The 15,609-nt window shown below is 44.2% G+C and overlaps 1 protein-coding gene across 1 annotated transcript in view; it reads right to left on the bottom strand.

The window, feature by feature from the left end:
* ZNF827 (zinc finger protein 827) overlaps positions 1-15,609 on the bottom strand; it is a 126,169-nt gene that overhangs the window by 79,741 nt on the left and 30,819 nt on the right. The window contains exon 4 of the mRNA XM_026647826.2: positions 9,918-10,398. Within this exon, the coding sequence (XP_026503611.1) occupies positions 9,918-10,398 (481 nt within the window). The remainder of the gene's footprint in view (positions 1-9,917; positions 10,399-15,609) is intronic.

Here is a 15,609-nt window from a genome sequence, read left to right on the forward strand (position 1 = left end):
GGGGGGTGCAGAGGCTGCAGGGTGAGGAGGAGCAGGGCAGGCAAGCAAGGGCATAGAGGCTGCAGGGGCTGCGGGGCGAGTGGGGAGCAGGGAAGCACTTAGCAACCCCCAACCAAGATCAGAGCGGGAGGGAGGAGGGGGAATGCGGGGTGCTCAGAGGAGGGGGCAGAGTTGGGACAGGGACTTTGGGGAAGGGGTTGGAATGGGGGCGGAGAAGGGGTGGGGTTGGGGCGGGGCCGGGGGCAGGGAAGGGGCGGAGTTGGGGCAGGGCCAGGGGCGGGACCGGGACCCCGTGGAGTATCCTCTTTTTTAAATGTTTGAATATGGTAACCCTAGCTTTAGAGATATGGTTTTGGCTAAATTATACAAGGAAAAAGGCTAAATTGATGTTCCTGCCTTTCCTGCTTTCTCTTGTATAGATGCATTACTCTGGACAGAAGTCATAATTCATCCAGCAGAATATATATTTGTTTGGTTAACTGAAAGCTCTTCCTGCTGGCACATTTCCTGAACTGTCAAAACCCTCCCCAGATGAATACTTCCAACCCAGAGGACACACAAAACTAGGACAGTTATTACCTGGGCTTAAATTCTTGGAGGCTATTTCCTGGAACCCCCATGTCCCTCCCCCATTTGGGGCTCCAGGAGGCTTCAGCTGCGGACTGGAGCTTTCGGGGGCTTCAGCCCTGGGGAGGTGCCAGGGCTTGGGGCTTCAGCCCTGCCTGTGCTCCCACAGGTTTGAAAATATTTATCAGAGCTCAGCTCTGGATGGCTCCAGCTGAATTTAAGCCCTGGTTATTACAATTAATTGAAAAAAGAACCAACTATTGTGTTGATATCACCACAACAGCTCCATTTAACATTCCCTGTCGCTCTAACTTAAAAGATAACAACGAGGATTCCAAGCTAAACCAAACCTATATAGAAGAGTAGATAAACATAAAGAAGGTTTTCCACAGTGATGGATCTGCACTAGGATAAATTAAAATTACAGGTAAGAAAACTAATCTGGTCTCTCTTCAGTCCTGGTTTCACTGCTCCAGACAAAATTCATCATAACACATGGGAAGTAGCATGCAGTGACCAATCACCAACCACATTGAGAGAAATAGTGAACAGATGTCATAGTCATTACAAATAAAGGAATCAGAAAGTTTTCAACAGAAGCTGCTGACCAAACCAATTCACTTACTGTGTATTTCTCAGTGCTAACAACACTTATGATTGAAAAAAGGAAAAGGAATTATCTGCTTCAAGTGAAGCTTGGTGTTATAAGTTGGGCACAATGAAAGACTGGTCTGTGGTCCAGCTACTAGAGGGCTGAAAGTATGAATTTACGAAAATAAAAGAATCCCCACTCAACCTTCCTGCTGAAGGGAAGGCTGCAAGAAAAGAGATCTACAGAGCCAGCAAATAGACACACCATGGTTGAAAGTAGCTCTAATGAAGGGCTCTAGTACCACACAGCAATAACCTCGGGCCCCAGGATGCCTTATAAGTGGTGCTTGTAAGCCACAACTACAAAGCATGAGATAGCAGGATGCAACCAAAGACAGCAGTGGGAGATGTGAGGATCAATGGCATGAAGTGCTGAGACTGGAAGCTAAGTAAGCTAAGAAAGGAAAACTTTCTATATGGAACCCTAGGGTTTATGGGAAGAAAAGAAAGGAATAATGTTTTAGCTGGGATCCCATAGAGACTAGAGCGCCTGAGTGACTCACTAAGTGAATACTTACTAAGATTCCAGGTGGAAAGTTGCGGGCATTGGGGATCAGGAAGAACCAAAGAATTCTGATGATTCAAATTCACTATATTTGGAAGGATCCATTGTTTGACTTTGAACATTCACACCCTAAAGGGAAGCTGTGATGAGTAAAGGGCTAACAGGATGACTGATAAGTATTCCTACCTATTTTTTGCTATTATATTGGGAAAGTTGCGGGGTGGGGGGGCACCTAGAGGTGAACTTCGGCAAACTATATGTGAGACCCTAGTTCACACTTGCAGATAGCCAGGAAGTTTGTAAAATCTGCAAACTCTGCAAAAGGAGCAAGTGGTGAACTGATCTCTTTGCAGGAAGAAACTATGTGGTTGAGATCTGTTATTGACTTTTCAGAATAAGATCCCATTTGCCTGATAGTTTCTGTTCGACTTATTAGAAAAAGACTGTACATGGCTTGGAAAGAGAAATACCATTCTCCTGACAGGATAGAATCTAGCTGGGTCTCTCACTTGCTCTTGTCCTTTCTGGTGGCCTCACCTCAAAGGATCTGATATATTACAGAACACCAGTTGTCACTCACCATACCTGAGGTGCTATAACACAATTCTGTTCAGTTTCCAACTCCTTGTGTACTCAATCTCTGCCTCAGGAAAACCAAGTAGACTACCACCCAGGCTCCCCACTCAAAGATATTCACCTCTATGGGAACTATTGCCAGTAAATTCACTGTGTGTGTTTGAGATCCTCAACAAGGATCTGAATTGAAATATACATTGTCAAAGTGAAACCCTAGTTCCATATGAACTAGGGTGGTGAAACTGTAGTGTAGGCATGCTTAAAGTGAAGGGATATGAGTGTTAAGACTTACCCCTGAGCAACAATCAATCAGGTGCAACACTCTATTTAAATTTATGGTTATCCAAATCATCTTGTTTAGGAACATTAAGGCAAATTGGAAGTAATAGTAGAAGTGAAGGGTTCGAAAAAAGTTAGCTAATTAGCCCCACCTTCTCTTAAACTGCTTTGAACCTAAGTGCTGGGGGGGAGGTGGGGGAGACACCTTTAAGGAAACCACAGAGTGCTAGTTCACACACAAGTATTGCCAGAAGAAATCCCTTCCCTCACCACTACTGGCTGAATTACAGCTAGTTCTGAACAGTGAACCCAGAAAAGAAACCATGCAGAGTAGGAGTATGACTGGCCATAGGGAGAGATGCACAGAAAAATGGGGGCTGCTTGTCTGTGTGGAGCCCGCTGAATGAGTTTTCCTTCCCTTACTGGGAACCTGCTTGCAAGCTACATGGTGTGATGCAGGTTCTGGTAGGGTGAAGACAGGAAAATTTTGGTTTAAAAACACCTCTACTACTGTCCTCAGAGCCATCCCCCTGTTTGCCAGCAACATGGAGCACAGCCCATCGCAACAGAGGCATGATCCTGAAGAGAAAGCACGTCAGTACCAAGTGCTAAAACCATCCTGCTGAACCCACTGATACGTCCCTAGTCTGTTGTGCAGCAAAGTGAGATCCTCTGCGAGAGCCCTTTCCATCCTATCAGATGAAGACTAAGCTAGAGGAAGAGGGTGGGAAATGATTTGTTTCCCATGGGAAAGTCTTTCTTGCAGAAGGCTCTCTCACAGGCAGCAGCACAGAAAACATCTGCTCTCCTCCATGAAAGCACAGATACTAGGGAAGGGGCAGTTTGGCTTAGCAAAAATGCCGGTAGAAAGAGCTTTCAAAGAACGAGCGAATTAAACTCTGTCTTTTTGCCAGTGGATCTGACTGAAAGGCCCATAAGTTATGACTTCTGCTCAAAGCAGTAGATCCCGTCACAGAACAAACAGAATTATCATTATATTTGGTTCTGTGAATAGTAGTTTGTGCACATTTTAAATCTAGGTTGAAAATATACACTTTCTAGAAGCACAGGGTTGTATATTCCTTGCTGTGTCTTGGGGAAATGCACTGGGAAGCAGTTTGTTGTACTAAAGTTCAAATCACTCTTCATTAGCTCAGACTTTGCATTCCTGTATACTGCTAAATTCTGTGCGTTTCTGGGAGGTGTAAAATATGAGAGATTTGATTTTGATGATGCCAAGAAATTCTTGGATGTAAAACAGCAATCTATTGGGGAAGGGAAGATGAAGCTGGTGATATATCAGAAGCAGAGGTTATTAAAAGCTTTTATTTGTCCAACTTTTAATTAACTGTGCTATTGCCCTTTTTGGGTTTTATTTTCAATTAAAGATCTAGATGGAAATTATGAAAATGTGAATCTGAAGAGACACTTCAAAGAGCTATCTTGACATCAGAAATATCTACACTGACAGCAGCATATGGAATTTACAATGTTTTTAACTTAAGGACATGACCAAATATTTGCCAGCCATGTGTGCTTACATATTCTATTTGAAATCTCTGATTTGGGCATAAACTATGGACTTTAAACATATGCAGTATATTCTTTTCCTTGGAATTGCTAAAGAAATATATCAGTTATGACAATTTAATTGGGTGTACTTTTTATTCTTTTAAAAATAACCTTTTGAAGAGTCTCCAAACCAGCAAATTCAGCACTGTTAATGGGAAACTTTGCCGGGAGATTTTGCTTGACATCACATAAGTACAAAGGTTTTCAAGAACCCACACAGTATGGATAATCTTTCTAACTAATAATGCAAATTACCTAATTATATACTGTATGTAGCAGTCAGCTGATTTAGTAGTTTATTATTCTATCAATGGATTCAGCTGAGAAAACATGAGTACAGAGTTTAGTGTTTTGCAGTCATCAGAATCCCAAGACAGTATTATTCCTAAAATGTGCATCTTCGTGTGGCTGTGATATCAGTTATGAATTAAAAGGGATTCCCCCCTCCCCCTCCTTAAACACAGATTGTAGTTTCTTTAACAAGCAAGGCTGGCCAATCTTTATATATTGATGAGTGCTCCTGTTAGCTTTTCCCCCATATTAGAGTGTTTTTACATGAGCAATTTGAACAACATAAAAAGAACTGTAGAAGCAAAGTACACCCTAAGATAAAAAAAGATATTGTCTAGGGCAATGCAATTGCGTGAACACAAGGAGGAGAAAGGGAATGAAGTATGCTTTACAATTATTGTTTCCACACAAAGTCCCTTTGAAATCAGAATGACATTTATTTCAATGGGACTCATTTATTTTAAAATGTGATGAAAAGTAAACACCGCACATAAAACTAGCACAGTAAGGATGTTGTTATACTATGCTAGCCATGGCAATTTGGCTTATTGTGAGAAAACACTGTTTTATAACAATAGGAAACAACATTTTTAAAATGAGTGAAAGGGAAAAATTTTCACACAGATACATACTTTGAATCTGCTAAAATTTAAACCATAAAAATAGAAACTAACCTTCTGCAGATTAAGTTACAAATGCAGTTACAAGGTTTCTGTATGGAATTGATGTACAGAAAACTAAAACAAAATGAAAAAACATGTTGGCCCTGATTCAACAAAGCACTTAAGAACGTGTTTAACTTTAGGCCTGTTTGCACTAAGTAAATGCAAAAAAGTAAAACCCATGCTTAATTGATTTGCTGGATCGGGGTCATTACACAGAGTCAAGCAGATCATAATCAGTAGCTAACAAGCTAAAGGGAAATTATTAAACTGGAGAAGATGGGGATTAGTAGAAGAATTATAAACTGGGTACGAAACTGGCAACAGGCTGTGCTGAAAGGAGAACTATCAAGCTGGAGGGAGGTTACTGGTGGAGTTTCGCAAGGATCAGGTCTTGGGACCAATCTTATTTTATATTTTAATTACTGACCATTAATGAAATCGGCTGATGATAAAAAGTTGGGAGGTACCATCAATACAAAGGAAGGTTGGGATATTATAAGGGAAGAATTGGATAATCTTGAGGACTGGAGCAATAGAAATAGGATGAAATTTAATAGTACAAAGTGCAAAGTCATGGGGACAAATAAGAACTTCTGCTATCAACTGGAAACAACACAAGAGGAGAAAGACCTGGGTATATTAGTCTATCACAAGATAACTATGACCAATGTAATGCGGCTGTGAAAAAGGCAAATGCAATCCTAGGATGTATCAAGCAAGGCATTTCCAGTAGAAGTATTAATGCCATTGTACAAGGTACAGCAAAGACCTCATGTAACAGAGTGGGAATTTTCTGTAATATTTTGTATGAATACTGTGAGTACCTCAGTTTCCCTTATATGCTGCATGGTCACCTCGGGGATGGAAAAGGGCTGTTTACTCTCAGGCAGGCTACCACACAGTGTGGATAAAGCCTAGCTGCCTCAAGTTTGTGGCCCATGTCACTGGAGAGTCCATAAAGACAATGGCAAAGCCGACCCCGGGACATTTGCTTCCTAGCAACTAACGATCATGGATGGTCAAGAAGCCAGCCATGTTTGGCCAGCTGGAGAACAAAGGACTGAGGAGGGGCCAGGTGTGACTCGCCGGGGAATTTGCACAAAGAGGACAGGAGGGGACAGAGCAGGAGCCAAAGAGGGACACACTGCTTGGCTGGGACTCTGGGCTAACCAGAATGGACCAAGGTGTAACTTTCTTCTCTCTGTGCTAACCAAGGTCTTTCTACGCTGTATTCCACACATCTGATAAACCAGGGATTCTCATCTTTTTCCTTTATGAGGCCCCTCCCCTGCCCCAACATGCTATAAAAACTCCACGGCCCACCTGTGCCACAATGACTGTTTTTCTGCTTATAAAAGCCAAGGCTGGCATTAGAGGGTAGCAAGCAGGGCAGTTGCCTGGGGCCCCGCATCACAGGGGGCCCCGTGAAGCTAAGATGCTCAGGCTGTAGCTTCAGCCCTGGGTAGCAGGGCTTGGGGCTTGAGCCCCACGCAGCAGGGCATCGGCTTTCTTCCCTAGATACCAGTGAGTCTAATGCCAGCCCTGCTTGGTGGACCCTCTGAAAACTGCTCATGCCCCCTCCCCCAACCCCAAGAGGGCCCTGGACCCCCTGGTTGAGAAATGCTGTAATAAAGCCTACTGTTTTTACAACACTGGCTGAGAGTCACTGCAGATGCTGAAGGTAGGGGTGCATTACCTCCTTTGTGTGTATAAGTCTCCCTCAGATGCCCATCTCAGGTGGACTCACTGAAGGGAGCTCATGGTGTGAATCAGGGTGCTGAAGGCTCTAAGGTTCAGTCCAAGGAGGCGGTGAAGCAAAATGGCTTAACTCTAATGAAAGAGTGAGGCCCTAACGGGGTCTGGCACACTGAAGGGGTCCTCCTCTCCAAAGCAGTTTCAGAGCACTGGACCTGCAGATCTGTGACACCTCCCTTAAAATATTGTGTGCAATTCTGCTCAACCATGTTCCAGAAAATTGAATTGGAACTGGAACAGGTGCAGAGAAGATCTACCAGGATGATCAGGAAATAGGGAGCCTATTTTCTGATGGGAGATTAAAAGGGCTTGGTTAATTTAACCTAGCAAAAAGATGGCTCAGAGGGGACATGATTGCTTTCTATAAATACGCTGTGGGGAGGAGTAACCACCAGGGAGGGAGATGCGCTATTTCAGCTAACGGACAATGTTGGCACAAGAACAAATGGATATAAACTGGCCATGAATAAATTTAGGCTGGAAATGAGAGGAAGGTTTCTAACCATCAGAGGAGCGAGGTTCTAGTACAACATTTCAATAGGAGTAGTCGGGGCAAACAACCTTAGTTTTAAGATAGAGCTTGCTAAGTTTGTGAACAGGATTATGACCGGGTTCCCTGCAATAGCTGGGGACAGGACTCGATGACTCAGCAGGTCCCTTCCAGTCCTATGCCCCATACCAAATAAAATCTGTAGACCAGCCTCATTTAAACTAGAACACTAGGCAGCACTAGCACACACAGCTTGCAAATATTTTTCTAAATTAAACTGTTTTGACTCTACATGATAAAATCTGGAAAGTATTTCAGGTTTTTTTTTTTAGGTTTTGGACTTTAAAATTGCTGAATCGGTTTACATCTTCTGTTTCAGAAAAGTTGAAAAAAACTAAAGAGTCACATCTAGCCCGACAATTTCTCTGGAAAGAGTCCGTCACATGCCATTTGAGAAGTCAAAAGATTTATAGTCTTGAAAAGTTAAGGGCTGAGAGTTAATAGTGTCATTATAAGTAACTAATCAAAGGGACTGGATTCAGTACACTAACTGAAAAACCTGGAAACAGAAAAAAATACAGCTAATATTTATCAGACCTGCTCAATAAAAGAGCATGGCTACTGCTATATAGTCACACATATTGCATAGGTAATAGCACCAACTAAACATAAAGTATTACGAATTATGTTTCAAAATATCAACCCCTCTGGAAAATACATTCCTTCCCCTTTAACATAGCTTTTCTTGTATAGTAAACTTGGTGATGGTGGCAGTACATTTTCATCCAAATATGCACACACACAAAATTACAGATACATCTCACTCCCCGAGTGACTTTATAGCATGTTGCTAGGTAACAGTGCATACAAGTCAGGTTTCAGGACCTTTAGTAAGTCACCATAAAATAACTGCATGGGTCTTTTTGCATGAATAATGTACATTTGTATCCTTTTTCTGATGCCAACAGATCAGTCATTGAAAACATGATTGTCTGCCAAACTGTAAACAGCTCCCCATCAACTGTTACATGAAAAACAACAGATCAAAATGTTGTGGGTTTTTTTTTTCAGTTATCAGGCTTTTTTGCCTCTTGCTTTCTGCTCTAAGCAGCCATCATGAGCTCTATTATCTACAGTGCAGTACAGCTTAGGTCTAGAGAGCCACTTACTGCATAACATGCTCTTAAGCAACACTAATCTAAACTAGTTGTCAGAACCACAACAAAAAATGGGCTTCTTCTAGGGATTAAGTTTGAAACTCAACAGCAACAACAAAATAAAGTGCAGACAAACAAAAAATCTTTTTCCATAACAAAAAAGGGAAAAAAAGTCAACATATACTTCTAAAATCCAGAAGTTTCCATAGCTTCTTTTGAAACGTAATGAGAGCTGTTTGCTATTCCCATCCCTGACTTCTCATTCGTCTTTTCCTCTCCCTTTTGCTTTGTGTTGGGTCGGCTCTACGAACCCTGAGACTTTATTTTCCATCTCTCCTTGTTCCATCCTGTGTTCTCAGGTAAGAGTCTCTGTACTCCCAGAAGTACAAAGATCTGGGGCAGATGAGGACATTAAGCCATTCCAAAAGACAAGACTGAAGTGTGACTGAGCAAAGGGACATTAGACGAGAGCTTGATCCTCTGGTTCACCTGGCAATGACATTTACTGAAATGCAAGTCACATTCCATTTAAAGGAATGCAATGACCAGTTATTCTCCATTTAAAAGGGTATTGTAAACTTCCAAAGGGCAGAAATGGCATATGGAAATCACCTTGGGGACTGCCATCACCATGTAAGACAGAACTGATTCTCTACCAACCATTTTTTCCCTTCCTCTCTTTTAAATTTTCAAGCCCAACCTTTGAAGATATTCCCAAAACTGGCATATTCCCAAAACTGAAACGTTCAGTCAAACCAACAATAGAAGACAGAAAATACAACAGATTCTCCCTAGGCACATATACTCAATTTCATAAAATTATTCTGCAGGCAACACTCAGAGGGAGGGGAAAAAATAGAAGCGTGGTCTGCATTAAATAGGGATTTCAATTAAAAACAAAGGTTCTTAGAAGTTCTTCACGTGCCTCTTAGGCTACCAACATTTTGATGATAATAATCAAGAAAATGAAGTAACATCTTCCATTCTTTATTAGCATTGATTAACTAGGCCTCACACACCCCTATGAAGTCGGGTCAAGCATTATAAGCCCCATTTAAGAGATGGTAAAAGGCTGGGGAAGGTTAAAGGCTAGATTTTCAGAGATGCTGGGCAACAATAGCTCTGATTGACTTCAGCTGCAATTGTGGATGCTCAGCATTTCTGAAAATCATACCCAAGAGGACTTGTCTGTCATCACATTGACTCAATAACAGAATCTGGAGCTCCTATTCCCAGCCCTCTAATATAATAATTAGGTGTGACCTCCCAAAAATAAACAGGAAATTGTTTTTTTTTTTAAGTCAGGTGAAAAAAATAAACGTATGGCAATTCCAAGAATTAGTGGATGCAGACCAAAGGGGGTTCTTAAGGTGAGGAGGAGCAGCAGCTGCTGCCTGCCGTTCAGTTACCTGACAGCTTCATGAGAAAATCTGATGCCATCTTGACAGAGATGTCCTGGCTGAATAGTGCTGAGGCTGTATTGGCCACATAGTCAGAGGAGTCTTTCAGCTTTGTGTTGTTCGTGGCTCTGTCAACAGTGCTGAAAGCAAAGGATGTAGCTGAGATGCTGTTGTCATCTTTGGGTTCTTCCTTTACTACTAAAGGTGGGACACCAGCACTGGCCTGCCCAGCCACCTCAAGTGTTTTAGACACAGATGCTGTCCCTGTAAGCTCAGATCCTCTTTCCCTCTGTTGCCCAGGGCAGGAATCATTATTTAGCTGTGGCGACCCCTTGACTTCAGTTTCTGGGATTTCCTCTTTCACTTTCGCTTCTGTCCTGAGGAAGTGCTGATGGCAACGCATGTGGAGTTTCAGGCTGAAGTGGCGTGAAGAAGTGAAAGGGCATAGCTGGCATTGGAAGGTTTCTCCCCTGTCTTGGTGCTGATGAACCTGATTATATGGTTGAAAACAAACACATACATTTAAGGAAAATGTTACAAAAATATTCTAATGGTCTCTCCTATATATCTGTCTCACACACATTTTTATAAATATGTCAACTCATTAGTGAACATTAGGGTTACCATTCGTCCTGATTCCCCCGGACATGTCCGGCTTTTAGAGTTAAAAATAGCGTCCGGGGGGAATTTGTAAATGTCCGGACTTCCCCCCCATGCAGAGTGCGCGCGGCTGACAGGGCAGCCGGCCGGATGGTGCCACTTACATGGGGCTCCGACAGCCAGAGAGAGCCCCTCCTCCGCTTCCCCCTCCTCTCCCCTGCAACTGAGAGCACTCCCTCCCTCCCTCGCAGATCACCAGCCGGCCGTTCGCACCGGCAGTCTGGAGGTCCTCCCCCTGCTCCTCCTCCCCGGCACGCTGGTCTGAGCGGCAGGGTAAGGGGGCCAGGGGGTCGGAGAAGGGGCAGGGAGGTTCTGGAGGGGGCAGTCAAGAGACAGGGAGCGGGGGGGGTCGCGAGTTCGGGGTGGGGCTTTCTGGGGGTGGGGGTGTGGATAAGGTTTTGGGCAGTCAGGGTACAGGTAGAGGGTAGGGTCTCAGGAGGGGGCAGTTAGGGGACAAAGAACAGGGAGGCTTAGGTAGGGGGTGGGGTTCTGGAGGGCAGTTAAGAGCAGGGGTCCCAGGAGGGGGCAATCAGGGGAGAAGGAGTGGGGGGGAGGGTTGGGGGTTCTGAGGGGGGCGGGAAGTGGGAGGGAGTGGAAGGGGCAGCGGCGGGGCTAGGGCAGGATGGGGGCGGGGCTCCTCCCATCCTCTTTTTTGTTGCTGAAATATGGTAACCCTAGTGAACATGTCATTACAAGACTCTTGCTAAAAGATCAATTTCTAATAAACATAGTAAGGCACCGCCTAGGCAGCAAAGAACATAAGTTCTGAACCCAGTTCAAAAACCAGATATGTCCTGTTTCTGCACCATAGAAACTGGAGGTCCTTTTTATACGAATCAACCTTTATGACCTGGCTGTAATGCTATCAGTGTATAAAATTCTGACTCCTCAATTCAGACAGGCAGCTGGTTCTTGGACAAATATCTTATTTATTGTGTATTTTGTTAAGTGTTATGCCTATAACATTCTGTAAATAATGATGTTTCAGTGCAAACCTTGAAAATGCTAACTTGTATAACAAATACTGTAATCAATTTAGGTCCCATATTAATCCTCCATTATGAGAAAAAACACAGTTCTTGTTTATATCAAATAGTCACTGAAATAGTTTGTTGAGAACTAATTCTAGCAAAAAATGAAAGATTCTGTTATGACATGATACGATAAAGTGTTTGCATCACATTCTGATTTATCAGGTGTTACCTGGTGAACATTTTCTTTTATCTTCCATATTTTTAGACTATAAGTTCTTCCACACAGAGACCATGTCTTCCTGTTTGTTTGTACACTGCCCAGTACAATGGGACTCCAATCCCAACTATGGCCAGGGCAAAAAACTAGGTTTTTTGCTGCCCCAAGCAAGAAATTTTTTGGCTCCCCCCCCCCCCGGCCCTGGGCTCCCCCCCCCCCCCCGCACCCCCCGCCGCCCCACCTCTGGGCTCTCCCCCCTCCCCACCCGCACCGCCTGCTGCCCCAGTGCTGGGCTTCCCCCCACCAGTGCTGACTCCGCCCACTCCCCCCTCGCCTTCAGCCGGTCCAGCGCTGGCAGGGTCGGGGTAAGCAGTGGGGCTCCCAGGCCGCGCCTCAGCCCAGGGTCCCTCCAGCCGGGGCTCCCGCCTCTAGGGCTGGCTGGGACCGGGGAGGACAGAGCTGGGGGACCGCCCCGGCAGGGGGCTGAGGAGCCAGGGCAGCCCCAGAGGGAGCGGAGCCCCGGAGAGCGGGACACAGGCCCCGCACAGCAGCACCCCGCCCTCTATGGCCCCGCTCCTGCTGCTGCTCCTGGCCGCCCTGCTGCAGTCCCTGGGCGGCTCTGGCCGCTTCACCCAGCCCCGGCTGCGGCGCTGGGGGGTGGCCGCCCTGCGGCACCTGCAGGCGGCTCCGTGTGCCCCGAGGGGCGGCCCCCAGCCCGAGTGTCCCGCACTCAGAGCCCGCCCGGCCATAAGGTGCGGCTGCTGCTCCCCGACGCGAACCACAGTGGCCCCAGGGCACCCCCGGTGCAGGCGCTGCTGCTGCCAGGGCCGGCTCTCGGCTTTTGCCGCCCAAGCGCCAAAAAAAAATAAAAATAAAAAGAAGAGGCTGGCTGGAATGCTGCCCCTGAAAATGTGCTGCCCCAAGCACCTGCTTGGTTTGCTGGTGCCTGGAGCCGGCCCTGACTATGGCCTTTGGGAGTTACCACTTGTGTATGTACACACACACACACACACACACACACACACACACACACACTCTCTCTCTCTAATTTGAAGATTAATTTAGTATTCATGACAGGGAGGGAACAAGCATAATTAGGGCCCTACCAAATTTGTGACCATGAAAATTGTGTCACGGACCATGAAATCTGGTCTCTCTCCTCTCCCCCCGTGAAATCTGATCTTTTGTGTGCTTTTACCTATACTATACAGATTTCACAGGAGAGACCAGCGTTTCTCAAATTGAGGGGCCTGACCCAAAAGGGAGTTGCAGGGGGGTCACAAAGTTATTTTAGGGGGTTCACATTATTGCCACCCTTACTTCTGCACTGCCTTCAGATCTGGGCAGCTGGAGAGTGGCGACTGTTAGCCGGGCACCCAGCTCTGAAGGCAGCACCCCGTCAGCAGCAGCGCGGAAGTAAGGGTGGCAATGCCATACCATGCCACCCTTACTTCTGTGCTGCTGCCTTCAGAGCCGGGCGTCCAGATAGAGGCGGCTGCTGACTGAGGGCCCAGCTCTGCAGGCAGCATCACAGAAGTAAGAGTGGCAATACCATACCATGCCATTCTTACTTCTGTGTTGCTGCTTGCGGCAGCTCTGCCTTCAGAGCTGGGCTCCTGGCCAGCAGCCGCTGCTCTCCAGCAGCAGCGCAGAAGGGTAACAGTACCACAACCTCTCTCCCCTTACAATAACCTTGCAACCCCCGACCCACAATTCCTTTATGGATCAGGACCCCTAAAATTACAACACCTTGAAATTTCTGATTATAATAGCTGAAATCATGACATTTATAATTTAAAAAATCTTATGACCATGAAATTGACCAAAATGGACCATGAATTTGGTAGGGCCCTAAGCATAATGATAGCAAACTTTCCCAACGTACTTTAAATTCAGACTCTAGCAACCATGCTATTCCAGCCCTGGGTATTTCTTTTACAAATACTGCTAAAGATGTACATTTGTTCCATTCTATTTGGTGATTGTATAATCTGGACAAAATGGCACTCAACTGAGATCAACACACTCATTTTCACTTGTGACCTAAACAGGATTTGAACTCAGGTCTGCAGAGATGTAAGGTTAGTGAAGCAATCAAATCTCACATGCCATTTAGCCCTTCTGCATTCAGTGAAAGTACATTTCATTGCTGCTGCTAAGGTTTATACTGCAGCAGCACCCAAATGCCCCAAACAGGATCAGGCCTCATTGTGTATGTGCTGTACAAACACTGAGTACGAGATAATCCTTGCTGCACCGAGTTTACAGAATGACATTCTCAATGTGATAGAAATGTGTTATTTACAGCCAAAAATAATTTTAAGATGTTAAAAGTTGCAGCTAACAAAAACTAAGATATTAAGAGCTAATGCTGAAACCCAGTCCTTATAGCACCCAAAGTGGGTTTTAAAACAACCCCCGCTTACAGCAGAACATTTGTATAATATATCATAAATAATAAGAATTTGTAATGAAAACATCAACAAAATTAGTTATCTGTACTACTGGAAATACTGTGATATAGAGGTGACTTTTTTCTTTATCAGGAGGCACTGAGATGTACTAACAGTTGCAAGCTCCTTCAGTATGGCAACTTTATCTCCTACACCCACTAAATTCCTGTGTGCCAGGCTGCATCTTTAGGATCCCCACCAATCAATGTCTCCCTGCGCCCACATTTAACCATTTCTGCCAGAGGACCCATGTCATAAATATGACTCTTTTTGAAGGCTGTCAAAGTCACTGCTGCTGTCAGGTGGCAAAGTTTGTGTGGAAGCCCAGTTTCTTTTCCCAGGGGCTCAGAATGCCACCTGTGCACTTTCCAGAGTTCAGAGAGAGGTGACGGGTCTGTCTGTTTTGGATTTCTCTTGTGACAGGTCACAACAGCAACATCACCAAGCTGACCATGACTTGCTTTATTTTGAAACAAAATGCTTGTTAGGTTACAATTTTGCAGATTATACAATAAATAAAAAAGGAAAAATTCTTGCTCACTGGATCTAAATTCAGGGATTCCTGTTTAAACCACAGGAAATGGATGAAACAAGTTTCCAGAGCACTGACTAGCACGCCTATAGTAGTATTTTAAAAATTCCAATAAATAAATTAGTTTGAAAATATAAATACTGATAAAAACAGAAAAAGATCATCTTCATTTAAAGGGATTTTAACTGTCATTCACTTCCTGGTTCTGGACTGCAGGAAAGAATTTAGTTATTGACATATTGGATGGTCCATCTACAGTTGTCCAGTCTCCTCTCTCTGATAATGACTACTTCCAGATGTTTCACAAGGAGAAGCAATAAACCCTGTAGTGGATAGCTATAATATAACCTGCCTATAGTGCAAGTTTCTTCCTAAATCCTATTCAGCTTATGCCTTGGAGCATGAGGACCTTATTTTTTTATCCTATTTAATATAACTGTGGATGTTCTCCTTGTCTTTGTTTTAATGCTGCAGTGTTCTTGGTCTGAAATGAGATCCTGTGACAATGGGTTATAAAGGCTCAGGCTATGATCCTGAAATGACTTTTGCATCAATTAACCTGAAGCATGCTAGTAGTCCCATTGACTTCAATGGATCTCCTCACTTAAACTTTAGCTTGTGCATGTTTGCAGAATTGGTCCCAATTAGGTGGGGATTAAAATATTTCCTTTTCATCAGTTTTAAATTTGTTTCTGGCAGGTGAATTCAGTGTCCTCTTGTTCCCATATTACAAGAAAGAATAAAAAGAAGTTCAATTTACCTTCTCCATCACATTCATTACTTCAATCTAGTCACCTCCTCTCTAATCTAAGCAATTAAATGATTTTCAGTTCCTTTCTTCATAGGAAGTTCTTACCATGCTGCT

This window comes from Terrapene carolina, unplaced genomic scaffold, assembly GCF_002925995.2.
Source record: "Terrapene carolina triunguis isolate 2854851 unplaced genomic scaffold, T_m_triunguis-2.0 Scaffold66, whole genome shotgun sequence".
In the NCBI taxonomy this organism is placed as follows: domain Eukaryota; kingdom Metazoa; phylum Chordata; order Testudines; family Emydidae; genus Terrapene; species Terrapene triunguis.